General features: G+C 52.4%; 1 protein-coding gene across 4 annotated transcripts in view; it reads right to left on the reverse strand.

Annotated features, from left to right (window-relative positions):
* Window positions 1–865: 865 nt before the first annotated feature.
* The window catches only part of VRK3 (VRK serine/threonine kinase 3), a 48,771-nt gene continuing 34,712 nt past the window's right edge, over window positions 866–14,924 (reverse strand). For 3 of the 4 annotated variants that reach the window (XM_003814357.7, XM_003814358.6, XM_055103367.2), the window contains exons 11-15: window positions 13,992–14,124; window positions 12,721–12,841; window positions 5,347–5,405; window positions 3,479–3,638; window positions 866–1,181 (exon numbers count right to left, since the gene is read on the reverse strand). In XM_003814357.7, the coding sequence (XP_003814405.3) occupies window positions 3,490–3,638; window positions 5,347–5,405; window positions 12,721–12,841; window positions 13,992–14,124 (462 nt within the window). In that variant the 3' untranslated portion in view covers window positions 866–1,181; window positions 3,479–3,489. Of the gene's footprint in view, window positions 1,182–3,478; window positions 3,639–5,346; window positions 5,406–8,543; window positions 11,309–12,720; window positions 12,842–13,991; window positions 14,125–14,924 lie in introns of those variants that run through there. The other variant, XM_034945154.3, reaches the window with a different exon arrangement.

Below are 14,924 nucleotides of genomic sequence, written 5' to 3' on the forward strand. Positions count from 1 at the left end.
CACTTCGAGTCTTCCTGCCTTTGCTTCAAGTTTTCCCGCCTTTCCAAATGGAACCAAAGTACTTCTTACATACAGTGACTCATGTCTCAAGTCTCCCTAAAATGTATAAAACTAAGCTGTGCCCCAACCACGCTGACCATGTCATCAGGACCTCCTGAGGCTGTGTCACGGCCTGTGTCCTCAACCTTGGCAAAATAAACTTTCTAAATTAACTGGACCCATCTCAAATTTTCGGGGTTCACAGACTCATGTGCAACAAGGGGTCTAAGCAGGACAGGTTCGGGGGGGTTTCCTATTGTTAGCAGATGTCCCCTTCTGGAAAGGGGTGCAAACACCCACTTTCAGCCAGGAGATGGTAAGCGGTTTCCTGATCCCACCCGCTTCTCCTGAGCAGGGTTTATCAGTACAGGAGAGTCAGGGTATCTGAGAGCACTTCCTTCCTTACCTGGCCTCAGATTCTCCACACTCCAAAGTATGATGCATGATCTGAGTTACTCAAGACAAAATTCAGGGAGGCAGGTTTAGCTTCTCTCTTCCTTTTTTTTCTTGAGACAGGGTCTTACTCTGTCGCCCAGGCTAGAGTGCAGTGGTGCAATCATGGCTCGCTGCAGCCTCGACCTGCTGGGCTCAAGTAATCCTCCTACTTCAGCCTCCCAAGTAGCTGGGACTACAGGCGTCCACCACCACACCTAGCTGATTTTTGTATTTTTTGTAGAGATGGGTTTCACCCTGTTGCCCAGGCTGGTCTCAAACTCATGGGCTTAAGTGATCCTCCAGTTTTGGCCTCCCAAAGTGCTGGGTTACAGGCATGAGCCACAGCACCTGGGCCCCAAAAGAACTTTTGCAGATAACTGACTCCTCAAGCTCTGGTAAAACAATTTATTACCAAAGCACAGAGGTGTCAAGGGTAGGAGGGGTCCCCCCTGCGGGCCGGCCCAACCCCATCCAGCTTTGCTAGGACACTGGCTGAAGGGCAGGCCACCAAGATGGGGAACTTCACATTCACGGGAGGGAAACTGGGGCCCTCCGGGAGGCTAATCAGGACTGATGAGTAACCTGAAACCAGTGGCAGGAATGCACATTCCAGGGCTTGTTCTAGAAGCTTATCTGTGATTAAACAGCAGGCCTTGAGTCACATTGCTTCATTTTTTTTTTCTGTTGCACACTGCAAATGGAAAGTTCTGGAAGACAATAAAAATGCTGTTAGTGTCTCATTCATTCAAGGAACACCCTCTATGCCTTCACTTCATGCCAAGCACCTTCTAGGTTCTGGGGATGTCATCTTCTAGGTACTGGGGATGTCATCATGACTATACGGGATGAGGAGCCCCTGCTGGGCTTAGGATGAGGAGGAGGCGGGTGGAGACTACACACTAAACACACGCTTCCCTCCAGATGGGAACAAGGGCTGTGTGGAAAACAGGTGACATGATGAGCAAGTGGGTGGGGAGGCAGTGAGGATGCCTCATGGAGGATGGGGAAGGCCTCGGGTCTTGAGAAGCAGCAGGTACATAAAGCCAGGATGAGGGGAGCTTTCCAGAACTCGGGATGGCAGGTGCAAAGGTTCCGGGGTGGGGTCCAGCTTGGCCTGGTCTAGAATCAGAGGGGCGGGGGTGTGGCTGGTGCATCGTGCACGGGGGAGGAAGGGAGCTCGGCCCGGGCCAAGGCAAGGAGCTGCTGTGGAGCACAGGCAAGATGACCTTCAAGGTGCTCGAAGATCACTGGGCTCCTTAAATGCCATCTCCTCGTTATGTTCCCAACCAAGGGGCTGAGTGAGTGGCCTCCAGGGAGCGCGCGGGTGTGAGACGGTGGAGACCCTGGGAGGTTGTCAGGTGTCGGGTTCTAAACGCCCTTTGCCCTGGGTGAGGAAGGCACTGTGAGACACAGTGGCACTGACGACGGGAAGCCTGGGCTCGCTCCATCGATAAACAGGACGAAGCCTCTGCCCTGTGCCATGCCAGAAAAGCAGAGATGACAGAGTCAGACGCGACCCTGCCCTGGAGGAGCTGGCTGCCAGCAGAAGACTGTGACAAGTGACCCCGTGGTCGGTCTCACCCGGGACCGAAGGTTTGGAGGAGGCTGCTGGGGGAGCAAGGGTGTTGGGGAGGACCCCGAGCTGTCTGGCCTGGATAACTGGGTACACGGAGGAGCTGTGTATCGAGCTGGAGAGGTGGGGGAAAGAGGGAGATTGGCACAGGTCATGACTTTACTCTCGGCACCTCTGGTTGAGGCAGAGAGCCTGCTACTCCACCACAGAGAAAAGAGTCCCCACCCCTCACCACTGGCCCACTCTGTGCACAGGTGCTCCACGAATCGCTTGACACACACGTGTCAGCTCATGTTTCAGCCTCAGATGTAAGGAAACGTTGTGGGAATGCAGAAGCACTTGTAATCCAAGTGCCAAGAAGAACGTCGCTGCACAGGGAGACAGGCCGCCAAAAGGAGACGCTGTTCAAGATGCCCTGCGACTAGGATCTCACAATCGTGGTGCTGCTGACCACGGGGCCGGGGGATTCTTTGTGGGGTGGTAGAGGTGGGTACCGTGCTGCGTGTCGCAGGATGTCAGGCAGCATCCCGGCCTCCACTGTCCCGCATCCTGACAACCAAGTGTCTCCAGACACTGCCAAATGCCCCCAGGGTGGTGCCAAGTCAGACAAAGCACTGAGCTTTGGTTCCAGCCAACTCCGATGAGAGAAATGACTACTCCGGGGAGAGAAAAGGAGCCTGGAGAAGCTCCTCTTCAGCACACATCTCTGCACCCTTGCCAAAATTTACTGTGTAGTCTGTCTTCGACCTTGTAAAAATTCCTGCATGTTTACACAAAGTGCTGATGGAAGTAAAGCCATCTAGTCAGCACTGTCAAGCTGATACCTCCACCCACAGACAGCGTGCGCCAGCAGCCGGGCTGTGCACACAGGCAGCGCTGTTGGTAAAATAAAAATCTGGGAAACTAAGCAAACGCCCAGCTGCTGGCTGTGAGGAGTGTCCGTCATCCACAGGAAGGGGTAGTGCGCACTATGAACGAGACCCGAAGGCATGGAGCAGCTACCTTTTGTGTATGGGGGGGCCAAGGGGGCCAGGCCAAAGGAAAGTAGAGACTACAGGTGGCCGGGTGGAAGGACAGAGGGGGGCATGGATGCAAGAAGGGACAGAAGATGGCGAGAGACAAACAATGTCTTGATGCTATTTTTGAGGCCCTGAATCCCGTTGTGCCTGAAGCTCCCCCTTGTAATTTTCTAGCTACAACAGCCAATCAATCCCCACTTTTCTTAAAGCCAAGTTGAGCTGGGTTTCTGCTACTTGCCATTCCTGGAGGCCGGGAAGTTCAAGGACCCTGCGGAAAAACCCAGTGTCTCCCCGGGAAGCTGGGCCCTGGTATGAACGTGGAACAGCCTCTGGAAAGTGTCTCCTGGAGCCTGGGGCAGGAATCGGGCGAGGGCAAGGGGTGAGAGGCTTAAGCCTCACAAGCTCTTCCCACCTGGATTCCACCTAGGGCACCATCGGGAGGCCAATGGGGTCATATGGAGACACACGCAGATCCTGCAGCAAAGCTTCTAGGGTGTTCCTCAGCATGACGTAGGGCGGCTTCTCCTCATACGTGAGGGCCATCACCACCTTCAGGTACTTCTGCAGGGTCTCTGTGGTCAAGACAACCCCCAGCAAGGGAGAGCCTGAGAGGCATCCCCCAACCCCGATCCTGGGGGTCTCCACCCAAGGATGGAGGGGTGGGGGACTGAGGGGCATGAGGGTCTCAGCAAAAGTGCCCATTTTCTTGTTGCCTGGCATTGCCAGAGGACTTCAATTGTTTTTCAGTTTTGGAAAATGTCATACGCAGGCACCAGTAGAAGGGCATGAACACCCAAGTACCCATCACTCAGTTTCAACAAGGATCACCTCACAGCCAATCTTGTTTCATCAAGACCCCTCCCCTGGCCTGCAGTGTTTTAAAGCAAATCCCAGCTAGCAATGCAGTCTACCTGCATATAAATATTTAGCATGTATCTTTAAAGAGGGTGGGCCCTGCTTCACCTCCACCTCCAACCTCTGGTTGACCAGCTTAAAATCCTCGAGGCCCAAGGTTCACAGAGGTAGAACTGGAGGGGAGTGTCACTTGGGCAGCTGAGCCATAATCTGAACCCAGGGATTTAAAGTAATTCAGCCGGGCGCGGTGGCTCACGCCTGTAATCCCAGCACTTTGGGAGGCAGAGGCGGGTGGATCATGAAGTCAGGAGATCGAGACCATCCTGGCTAACACAGTGAAACCCCATCTCTACTAAAAAAAAAAAAAATACAAAAAATTAGCCACACATGGTGGTGGGTGCCTGTAGTCCCAGCTATTTGGGAGGCAGAGGCAGGAGAATGGCTTGAACCCGGGAGGCAGAGCTTGCAGTGAGCCAAGATCGCACCACCGCACTCCAGCCTGGGCGACAGAGCAAGACTCCGTCTCAAAAAAAATAATAAAATAAATTTAAAAAAAATAATTAAAAAATGAGCCTTAGAGAGCCAGAGGGAACAAGCTGTTTCTGTCTGTCCATTTCTGCCTCCAGCTTGGAGAAAAGCATCAAAGCTCTTCAGGAGGGGCACAAAGACAACAGGAAAAACAAACACCCCCGACACCCCAACAAGACAGCGCAAATACCCAGTAACAGGGATTGGCTTTACAAGTTACGGTGCGGACAAACCATGACCATTGTGCAGCTGTTGATAAAAGCTGTGGTGCATCTATAAGGAAGGGCATGAAGGATGGCCCCAGGGTTAAGTGAAAAAAGCAAGAGGTAGAATGAGATGTATGTAGGGTGAGCCTATTTTTTGTTCATAAAAATGGCCGGGCATGGTGGCTCTTGCCTGTAATCTCAGCACTTTGGGAGGCCGAGGTAGGTAGATCAGTTGAGGCCAGGGGTTCGAGACCAGCCTGGGCAACATGATGAAACCCCGTCTCAACTAAAAATACAAAAAACTAGCCAGGTATGGTGACGCACGCCTATAACCCCAGCTACTTGGGAGGCTGAGGCACGAGAATTGCTTGAACCTGGGAGGCGGAGATTGCAGTAAGCTGAGATCGTACCATTGCACTCTAGCCTGGATGTCAGAGCTAGACCCTGTCTTAAAAAAAAAAAAAAAAAATTACCCTGTCTTCAAAAAAAAGTTGTGTGTTTTTGTTTTGTTGTTCAGAGGCACTAGTGAATTTTTTGACGATTTTGTCTTTCTACAATGGGTACGTATTACAAATGCAATTTGGAAAACTAAAAAAAATGAAGAGGTGTAAGGAGAAGCCACCCCAAGATGGATCTGAGCCACCAGGTCCCGCCCAAGTCCCCGCCTGTTCCCGCTCCCTTCAGGACGTACCTGAGGGCCTGATCCAGTGACCGCAGGGTCCCACAAAGGGCCCCGGCTTATCAACAAACCTGAAGGGACAGAAACACATGTGAAAGGTCTCTTAGGGAAAGGAGAGCAACCTTTTAAAACAGAATGCCTAAGATATATACACAGCCTAAGATATATACACAGTTCCCTCTGCCATCCAGGGAAGTTATGTTCTTAAAGTCACTGTGAACACTGAATCAACCCATCCACTACCATTGCTCCCAAGGGAAACAGCACTGGCTTCCTGCAAGCCTTTGGCCACACGATTTTCCCCGATCAATACAACTTGTTTTGGCCGGGCACAGTGGCTCACGCCTGTAATCCCAGCACTTTGGGAGGCCGAGGGGGGTGGATCACGAGGTCAGGAGATCCGAGATCATCCTGGCTAACACGGTGAAACTCTGTCCCTACTAAAAATATAAAAAACTAGCCGGGTGTGGTGGCGGGTGCCTGTGGTCCCAGCTACTCGGGAGGCTGAGGCAGGAGAATGGCATGAATCTGGGAGGCAGACCTTGCAGTGAGCCTAGATTGCGCCACTGCACTCCAGCCTGGGCGACAGAGAGAGACTCCGTCTCAAAAACAAAACAAAACAAAACAATACACCTTGTTTTATGTATGTTTCTGTTGAAAGACATCTTATGTAATAAGTATTGTTGATTCATTAGCATTGAACTCTTTTAATCTGTGATCCTTAAGACGGAGAGGATCCCTTCGATGATGAGGAAAGATCCAAGATGGAAATATAGATTTTATTACTTACAGGTCCTGGGGGCACACCGCACACCCAAAGGTGACCTCCCCACCCATCCCAAGCACACACACAGACACACACACACACACACGCACACTGGTCAGGGAGCTCGTGGCTGTGAGGGGCCAATGGGCGGTATCCAAACATTTTGAGGGGATTTTAACTGGTAGGTTCAAAGCAAGCAGGCTTGACTTCAGGAGGTCATGCTGTGCCTGAGAGGGGGTCACTGTGGCATCCGCACAGTTCAGTGGAATGTGGGGGCCAGTGGGGCCGTCAAGTAGGCTGTCTATGGCTGACTCAAAGGGAGGGAGGTGGTCCCCCGGAGGCGGCTGCATAACGGAGATATCTGGGTCAACCACATGGAGGAACTGGGAGGAGGTGGAAAACTGCAAACTGTGCTGATGGTGACCGAGCCTTGTTTCTGGCATGACAAAGTCCAGCTTACATTAAAATGAATCCCAAGGCAACCTGAAATGATAAGAATTCCCCACAGACTCATGGCCAACAGCACCGTAGCTCATGCCTGAACAAAGCTGATAAAACACACGAATTATTAACCATCTCAGGCTTCGGGACATCAGACAGCCCTTCAGCATTATGCTAGGTGGCTGTTTGATTTTTTGTGGAGATGGGGTCTCACTATGTTGCCCATGCTGGTCTGATCCTCCTGTCTCGGCCTCCCAAAGTGCTGGGATTACAGATGTGAGCCACCACGCCTGGCTGAGGCCATTTTAAATGGCATAATCACTGACAAAAAGCATAAAAACAGGAAAAAATGTAGCATTAACTAAACAGTGAAAAGGACACCAGCGTATATAGTGTGGAGGCTGAAACAGGGAGGCAGAATGCTGTCTGGTTCCACCCTAGGCGGGGAACATGTGTGTCAGATGATTAAAATTTTTCTCCACACTGTGTCTGTAAGTGGCCATGAAAGAACAGCAAGAATTGATTTGGGGTTACAACTACTTTTAGTGAGTAAGAGAATTCACACATATGGACTCTGAATAATCAGGACTGACTGTATATGTACATACACACACATACACATATATGTATAACACAAACACATGCATGCACGCGCACCCGTTTGTTCAGGAAAAATCCTGATTTGCCCACTGCCTTTGCTCCATCCTCCAGGCCCAGCCCCTCCACTTCTCTGCCTGGCCCATCGGGCCAGCTCCCACCATCTGCCCAGTCACTGGTCTCTGACCCTGCTTTCGCCATCCCCCAGCCCCACCCTCCAGTTTCTCAACTCCCTCTGCCCCATGTCCTCCTCTGCCCCATGGATCTGGGGCCAGCTCAGCCCTCAACCTTTCTCCCTGGACCTCAACTCCTTCCTGGCCTCCTGTGTATCCCCATGTGGCCCCAGAGGGTCTCTTTACACCTGTCCCTGACCCTCCCTGCTCACAGCCCACCCTCCCTCCCATGGCTCCCCAGCACACACTGGCCACCCTCTGACTCCGTCTCCTCACTCCTTCCTCCCATTGCATGTCCCAGCCACACCAAAGGACTCCTAGGCCCACGAGGCCACACATCCACACACATATGCCTCTGCACATATCACTCTCGCTGCCTGGGTGGTCTTCCCCACCCTGAGCTCTGGCAGGTGGCTGTTCTCCCTTTGAGATACAGCTCGAGGGCTTGGCCTCCCAAGAAGTCTTCCCCAGACCCCTCCAGGCGGAGGAACTCTGTCCCTCCTGGGCCTGTGCATAGGTCCACAGATGTCCCATGGCGGCCATCGACATCCATGTGCAGGAAGGCCCGGTTGTGCCATCAACAGGACATTATACACTGCACAGCAACACCACTGCCACCGCCTGCCATGGGCTCTCCCTGGCCAGGTGGGCAGCCCTAACAGCGGGTCCAAAGCTGGCTCTCATTTGTGCTTTGCCCAGCAAGGGGCCTTGAATGCCAGAAAGCCTCGGGGACTTCAACGGCCTCTCCTCCTTCTTTTACTCATTCTGTCTGTCGTGAACTACAATGTGCAAAAAATGAGTATCTGTTGAATGAATGGAAAAAGGCCATGTATACCAGTAAACCGTCCTAGCGCAGGGCACCTTAGGGTGCCAGGAAACGAGCATGTAGCAACATCGCCCCCTTGTGGTCCCCTTGGTTATTGTCTGGGCTAACAGACTATGGGCTGGGGGTGAGGAGGTGCATCTGGGGGACAGTGTCAACATTGCCAGCTACTCTCCAGAGAGCATTTTTGTGCGCCTGGCCCTCTATGGTTGTGGTCTGGAGCTGGGGCTGTGGAATTACTGTTACCCATGCTGCTATCATTGATATGAGATGATTACCATGACCTGTCTTAATTCACCCTGCACCATGTTGGCGAGTGCAGACCCTCTCTGTGAACCAGTCACATTCAACAAGTCTCTTTAGATGGGGGGATGTGAAAAGCATGATAAGACCGCTCTTAGGAGTTAGGAAGTGAAGTGGGGAGAAGACAACCCAGGGGAGCCTTGGAGACCAGTTTCCCTGACAAGACTGGAGTTCAGAGGCACCATGGGCTGATTCTAACCTGGGTGTCCAGCACAGCCACTGGCCTCAGGAACCTGGCACTGAATGCGTAAGTGGAGAGGGTTCAGAGCTGTGCTGTCCTGTCTGCCTAGGAATGTTGCCTCCCCCTTGCCCACCTGGGAGGCTCTTGTGTTCTCTAGAGACCAGGTCAGGCATCTCCCAGGTGAGGGTTTCCAGGAGCCGGTGGCGGGGTCCTATGCCTCCCCTCTGCTCCCACAGTGCCGGGCTGCCTCCACCCTCACCTGCAGCTCCTGCTTCCTGTCCGTGTCTCCTCCCAGCCCTGAACTCCCGACATTGGGGCTGCGTCTGCCCGACCTCTGTGTCCACACTGAAGCCTGGGCGGGCTCAGCATTCACTCCTTAGTTGTTCTTCATTCCACTACGATTTTTCTTTCCTTTTTTTTTTTGAGACAGGGTCTCACTCTGTTGCCCAGGCTGGAGTGCAGTGACAATCACAGCTCACTGCAGCCTCCACCTCCTTGGACTCAAGTGATCCTTCCACCTCAGCCTCCTGAGTAGCTGGGACTACAGTCGCATGCCACCACACCCGGCTACTTTGTTTGTAGAGATGGGGTCTCACCACGTTGCCCAGGCGGGTCTCAAACTCCTGGGCTCAAGCAATCTGCCCACCTAAGCTTCCAAACTGCTGAGATTACAGGCGTGAGCCACCGCGCCAGATCTGCTGCTATTCCTTGGGCACCCACAATGTGTGCTCTCTGTTGTATCCAGAGAAGGATGTGTGTGTGTGTCACAGGGAATTGAGGCCCCCCTACTGCCCTCAGTCTCCTGCCTTGGGACTGTTAGTGAGAGAAGTGAACCCTCCCTCATGGAAGCTGCAGTGTTTTGGGGTCTCCTTGTGAGAACAGCTCAGCCTTGTCCTGAACTAACCCATTAGAGTGTGTGAGGGAGCATTTCACTACCTTCACTTACACAGGGACTGTGACTCGTTTTCACCTGGCTTCATTTCAAAAGAAACCTGTCTCACCACTGTGAGCAGAAAACCCCAGCACCATCTGTTAAAGCTAGAGAGTAAGTGTAAAAATAAGCTCCAAGAAAATGGGGCAATGGACTTGTGTTCTAGCAGGTTCTGAGGCTGGCTTCCCATGCAGAGGTTGCCTGTGGAAGTCTGGGGGCTGAAGGCCTGTCTCTTCCTCTTTCCGCAGGGATGTTGGGGCAAATTAGCATCAAACTGTGTCATCCTTCTTGCCACTGTTTAAAGCTTCATGGTCCTTCAGGGGGCATTTTACGTGTTACCATCGCTGCGAGACCTGCCCCCGACATTAGACCTACAAGTGTGCTGCATACCCCCACCAACAGTCCCACCAGTGGACACCCAGGACCTGGCCTCATGACCCTCATCAGTCTGACCTCTGACACACCATGTGTTTCACCCTTTAGCTCCTGTCTCCCGCAATAGGATGTGAGCTCCCTGAGGGCAGGGGTTTTTGTCTTACTCATTCCTGTATCCCCAGGGCCTAGAACAGAGTCTACCACATGGCAAGGGTTCAGTATTTGTTGAGTGAAGGTAGGCTGGGTCCAGGAATCACCAGTTCACCTCATAAGCCTCCTCCACTTGGGAAGCAGCACGTAGGTGACATGGGCTGTCTCTGGAGTTGAATGGCCCAGGTTTGAGCCCAGGAGCCCCTGCTTAGTAGCTGTGTGGCCTGGACTGATTACCTAAGCTCTCTGTGCCACAGATCATGAGAGCACGCAGCTCAAGGCAGTTGTGAGGATGCAGGGGAAGCACCAGGGGCAGTGCCTGGCACAGACAAGAGTATAATAAATGTTAGCTTTGAACAGTCAGTAGAAGGAAGTCAAAATGACGACACACATCCCCTTGTCTGAAGGAGGATGAAATTCTGGGCATGGTGCCACTTATGCCAATTAAACACATACCCAAGAACGTCATAGAGTTTTTAAGGACACAGATGCATCTAAACTAACACATTTAGGAGTATTCAGAAGTAGTGAACTAGGTATATAGTTAAAGTTAAAAACATAACATTGAGTGAAAGAAGGCAAGAAACAGCATGAGGTTTAGAGCATAGTACCATTTATACAAATTAACACACAGTACCACCATATATAGTTTAAGGACACAGACATGTCTATAGAAAATTGATTTAGAAGCCGGAGTCAGAAGCAGTGAACTCGGTCCACATGTAGGGATAGGGTTAAAGCTGAAGAGAGCCAGAGACAGATGAGACGCAGAGTGGAACATCACTTACGCAAATCACACACAGCACCACGGCCAGCATGCGATTTTGAGGGTACAAATACATCTAAGTGAACACATCAGCAGAACACACGTTAAGTGTGCTTGAGCAGCTGTCCATGGTTGAGAGAAGGAAGTTGGGAGACACGAAGGGAGTAAAATAAAACGAGAAAGGCTTCATGTGAGGGAAGGACTGGGAAGGACTTCACGGCACACTAAGAACAGGGAAGCATGAGGGACTCAACGCCATTTACTGGAGGGTTCACCCTCTTCCCACTCTATATGCTTTCCCAGATAATCTCATCCTCTCCCGGGGCTTCAGCTGATGGCTCTGGAGATATTCCTGGGGTCTGAGTCTCCCTTTAGACTTCACTCCTGTACTTCAGACGTAGATGGCCAGCTGCCTCCCAGATGACTTGGGCAACAAGTCCAAGACGGAGTCTTGCTTTGTCACCCAAGCTGGAATGCAGTGGCGAGAGCTCGGCTCACTGCAACCTCCACCTCCCGGGTTCAAGCAATTTTCCTGCCTCAGCTGGGATTACAGGTGCCCACCACTGCTTCAGCTAATTTTTGTTATTTTCAGTAGAGACAGAGTTTCACTATGTTGGCCAGGCTGGTCTCGAACCGCTGACCTCGAGATCCATCTGCCTTGGCCTCCCAAAGTGCTGGGATTAAGGCGTGAACCACCGTGCCCGGCCTGGGCAACTGATATTCATGTCTGAAGTGCATGCCTAGCACGCCCGCTGGGATCAGCTACCGACTGTCCTTGGTGCTGAACTCATACCCACAGCGCTTCCCTTTTGTGCTCCGCTGTCCCTGGTGCTGAACCCACATCCCTAGCACTTCCCTTTTGTGTCCCGCTGCCTGCTGTTCTTGGTGCTGAACACACACTTTAGTGCCTCCCTTTTGTGCCCAGCTGCCTGCTGTCCCTAGTGCTGAACCCATACCCCTAGTGCTCCCTCTGTGTCCAGCTGCTCAATGCCCTTAGTGTTCAATCTCACCCCAGAACTTCCTCATATGTTCCGCTGTCCACTGGCTTTGGTGCTGAATGTTTAAACCAGCACTGGTAAGACCTGGTGGTTTACACAGAGGTGAAGGCACTGATCTGGCAGTGTGGACACTGGATAGGTGGTGCTACCAGTGCTGAGGCAGGGCCTGGGCCTATCCTGCTCAGATTGCCTGCATGTTTGTGATGAATGAGTCATAGTTTCCCACACACAATGAGCATTTTTTTTTTTTTTTGAGACGGAGTCTCGCTCTGTTGCCCAGGCTGGAGTGCAGTGGTGCAATCTTGGCTCACTGCAAGCTCCCCCTCCCGGGTTCACGCCATTCTCCTGCCTCAGCCTCCCAAGTAGCTGGGACTACAGGTGCCCGCCACCACGCCTGGCTAATTTTTTGTATTTTTAGTAGAGACGGGGTTTCACTGTGTTAGTCAGGATGGTCTCGATCTCCTGACCTCGTGATCCGCCCGCCTCTGCCTCCCAAAGTGCTGGGATTACAGGTGTGAGCCACCGTGCCCGGCCACAATGAGCATTTTCTATGAGCCAGCCCCTGTGCTAAGTGCTGTGTGCACCTGACTTCCCTGAACTCTTTGCAGTCCCATAAGGTAGGAGCTAGTAGGAGACCATCTCATGGAGCATGACACCGAGGCTTGCAGACGTTAACACCCCACAGTGGTGGTGCCAGAGTCTGAGCCCAGGCAGTGTGGCTCCGGAACACCTGCCTCGCCTGCTGTGTGGACATTGCAGCACATGCCTGTGCGGCTCAGAGGACTTGGGCTCTGCTGGATGCCACCTCCCCTTCCCTCCTGCTCCCAGTTGGGCTCTGGGCTTCTGTCCACCTGCAGGGGTTCTGCTGACCCCTAGACTCACTTCTGTTTTTGCTTCATGATGTCCTCAGTGTTGGGAAGGCAATTTGTCCATGGCAGAAACCCGTAGAGCCACTTCAGCATGCAGTAGCCCAGGCTCTGGAGGTCGCTGCGGCGGGAGGGCCCTGGGGAAGGAGGAGTAAAGGTGGCAGCTCAAGTCTGGACGCTCCACTCACTGGTGGGTCCACCCCGCTTCCTTCCCCTCTCTCTCACTGACTCAACCACACACTCATACACCCAGCCTTCCAGCCATATGGGCTGTCTCCTCCGCTCATTCACTTTCATGAGTAGGCAGAAGCTGACTCATTCTCTCTTACTCTCACTCAACCATTCTCTCAGCCCCTTTTACCAGGTCACCCTCATCCACTCCTCTTTCATTCATGCACTCATTCAATCAAGCCTCAGCACCCGTGTGCCAGGCCCAGCTCACTTCTGAAAACCCAGACCAGGATCTCGTCAGGTCCCAGCCCGTGACAGCCTAGTGGGGAGACAGCTATAGCGTGCGACTACCTGAGTGACAAAGGACACAGAACACATGGGAGCCCAGAAGGATGGGTACCAAACCCAGCCTCAGTGGGGGAGGACGGGGGAGACTCTGACAGTTTATTTTTCCTATGCTTCCTGAGCATAAGGCAACGCTTAATTTAGACAACGCTTTGTGTAAGCACTCGACAAGCACTACTTGTCCGTGCTGGCCTTCCACCACCCGATGCTGGAGGCAGAGGTGCCATCCCTGTCCTGGGGGAGCTCAGTCTGATGGGAGGATGTGGCAGGCATGTGGACGGCCATCATATAAAGGGATGTGAGAAAGAGGGGCTCAAGAAATCTGCCCTGGGCCCTCTTCCTAGTCTGTACACTTTCCCTGGATGATCCCATCCTCTCCCAGGGCTTCGGCTGATAACTTCTGAGATAGTGCAGAGCCTCTGCCCAGATTTCCCTCCCACACTCCAGATGTGGTGGCCAACCACCTCCTCAACAGCCCCTCCTGGATGACTCCTAGGCAACTCCCATCTTCCAAGTCTACAACAGATCCTGAACCCCAACCTCTGGAACTCAGGCTCCCCAGTGCCCAGCCTCCCACTATGCTTAGTGCTGAACCGCTACCCCACCCACCTCCCTTGCGGTCGGGACGCTGTCTGTGGTTCCAATCCCTGTCCTGGCGCCCTTAGTGCCTCTCCTGTCTGGCCACCTGCTGTCTCTGGCTGTGAACTCCTAGAGCTGCCCTTGTATAAGAAGCATGTCTCTGCGGTCCCAAACCCATCCCTGGCCTCGTACCGCATCCCTTGTGCAGGTCCATGCTAATGAACTCAAGGTCCCCCTCATGAGGGCTCCTGCTGCCTTCCACGTAGGCCACGTGTTTGCCACTTGGGCAATAGCGGAAGGCGAAGCCATAGCCTGCCAAAGTCACCTGTGGACACAGGGAAAAGCCATACAGATTGGAGGTTAGGAGCGTAGAAGTCAGAGATTTCCATCGTGGGTGCAAGTGACAACAAACATTCCACCAAAGATGACATTTTTCACTTACAAAACTAAGGCATGCTCATAGTAAAAATGATGTGAAGTAAAAAGAACCCAAACCAGCCATCCATATTTCCTCCCAGCCCCTAAAACCCATCGCCCAGAAATAACCACTAGTAACAGTTTCGTATGCATCATTCCAAATTTTTTTTTTTTTTTTAAATAACCAGGTAAACATATGTGGATGGGGAGGGGGCTCTTGTTTTCCACAGAGGCCTCACACCAGACCTCCTGTTGGGCACCGGCACTTTACACTTTAATAGTGGTTCTGGGCATTAACTCTGGGGCCAGATGGCCTGGGTTCAAATGCCAACTCAGCCCGCTGGTGGCAGTACAACCTTGGGCAAGCTATACCAGTTCTCTCTGCTATGATTTCTCCATTTGTAAAATGATGATGATAATAGTCCCCACCTCAAAGGGTTCTTATAAGGCTTAACTGAGTTTAAAATAAAAGTTAAATGCTTTCTGCCTGATACATAAAGTTAACCAAATCTTCTTTCAAAAATATCTACTTATTTATTTTGAGATGGGGTTTCACTCTGTCACCCAGGCTGGAGTGCAGTGGCGCGATCACAGCTCACTGCAGCCTCCTAGGCTCCAGTGATCCTCCCACCTCAGCCTCCCAGGCTCCAGTGATCCTCCCACCTCAGCCTCCCGAGTAGCTGGGACTACAGGCATGCACCACCATGC

The sequence above is a fragment of the Pan paniscus genome, chromosome 20, assembly GCF_029289425.2.
Source record: "Pan paniscus chromosome 20, NHGRI_mPanPan1-v2.0_pri, whole genome shotgun sequence".
Lineage (NCBI taxonomy): Eukaryota > Metazoa > Chordata > Mammalia > Primates > Hominidae > Pan > Pan paniscus.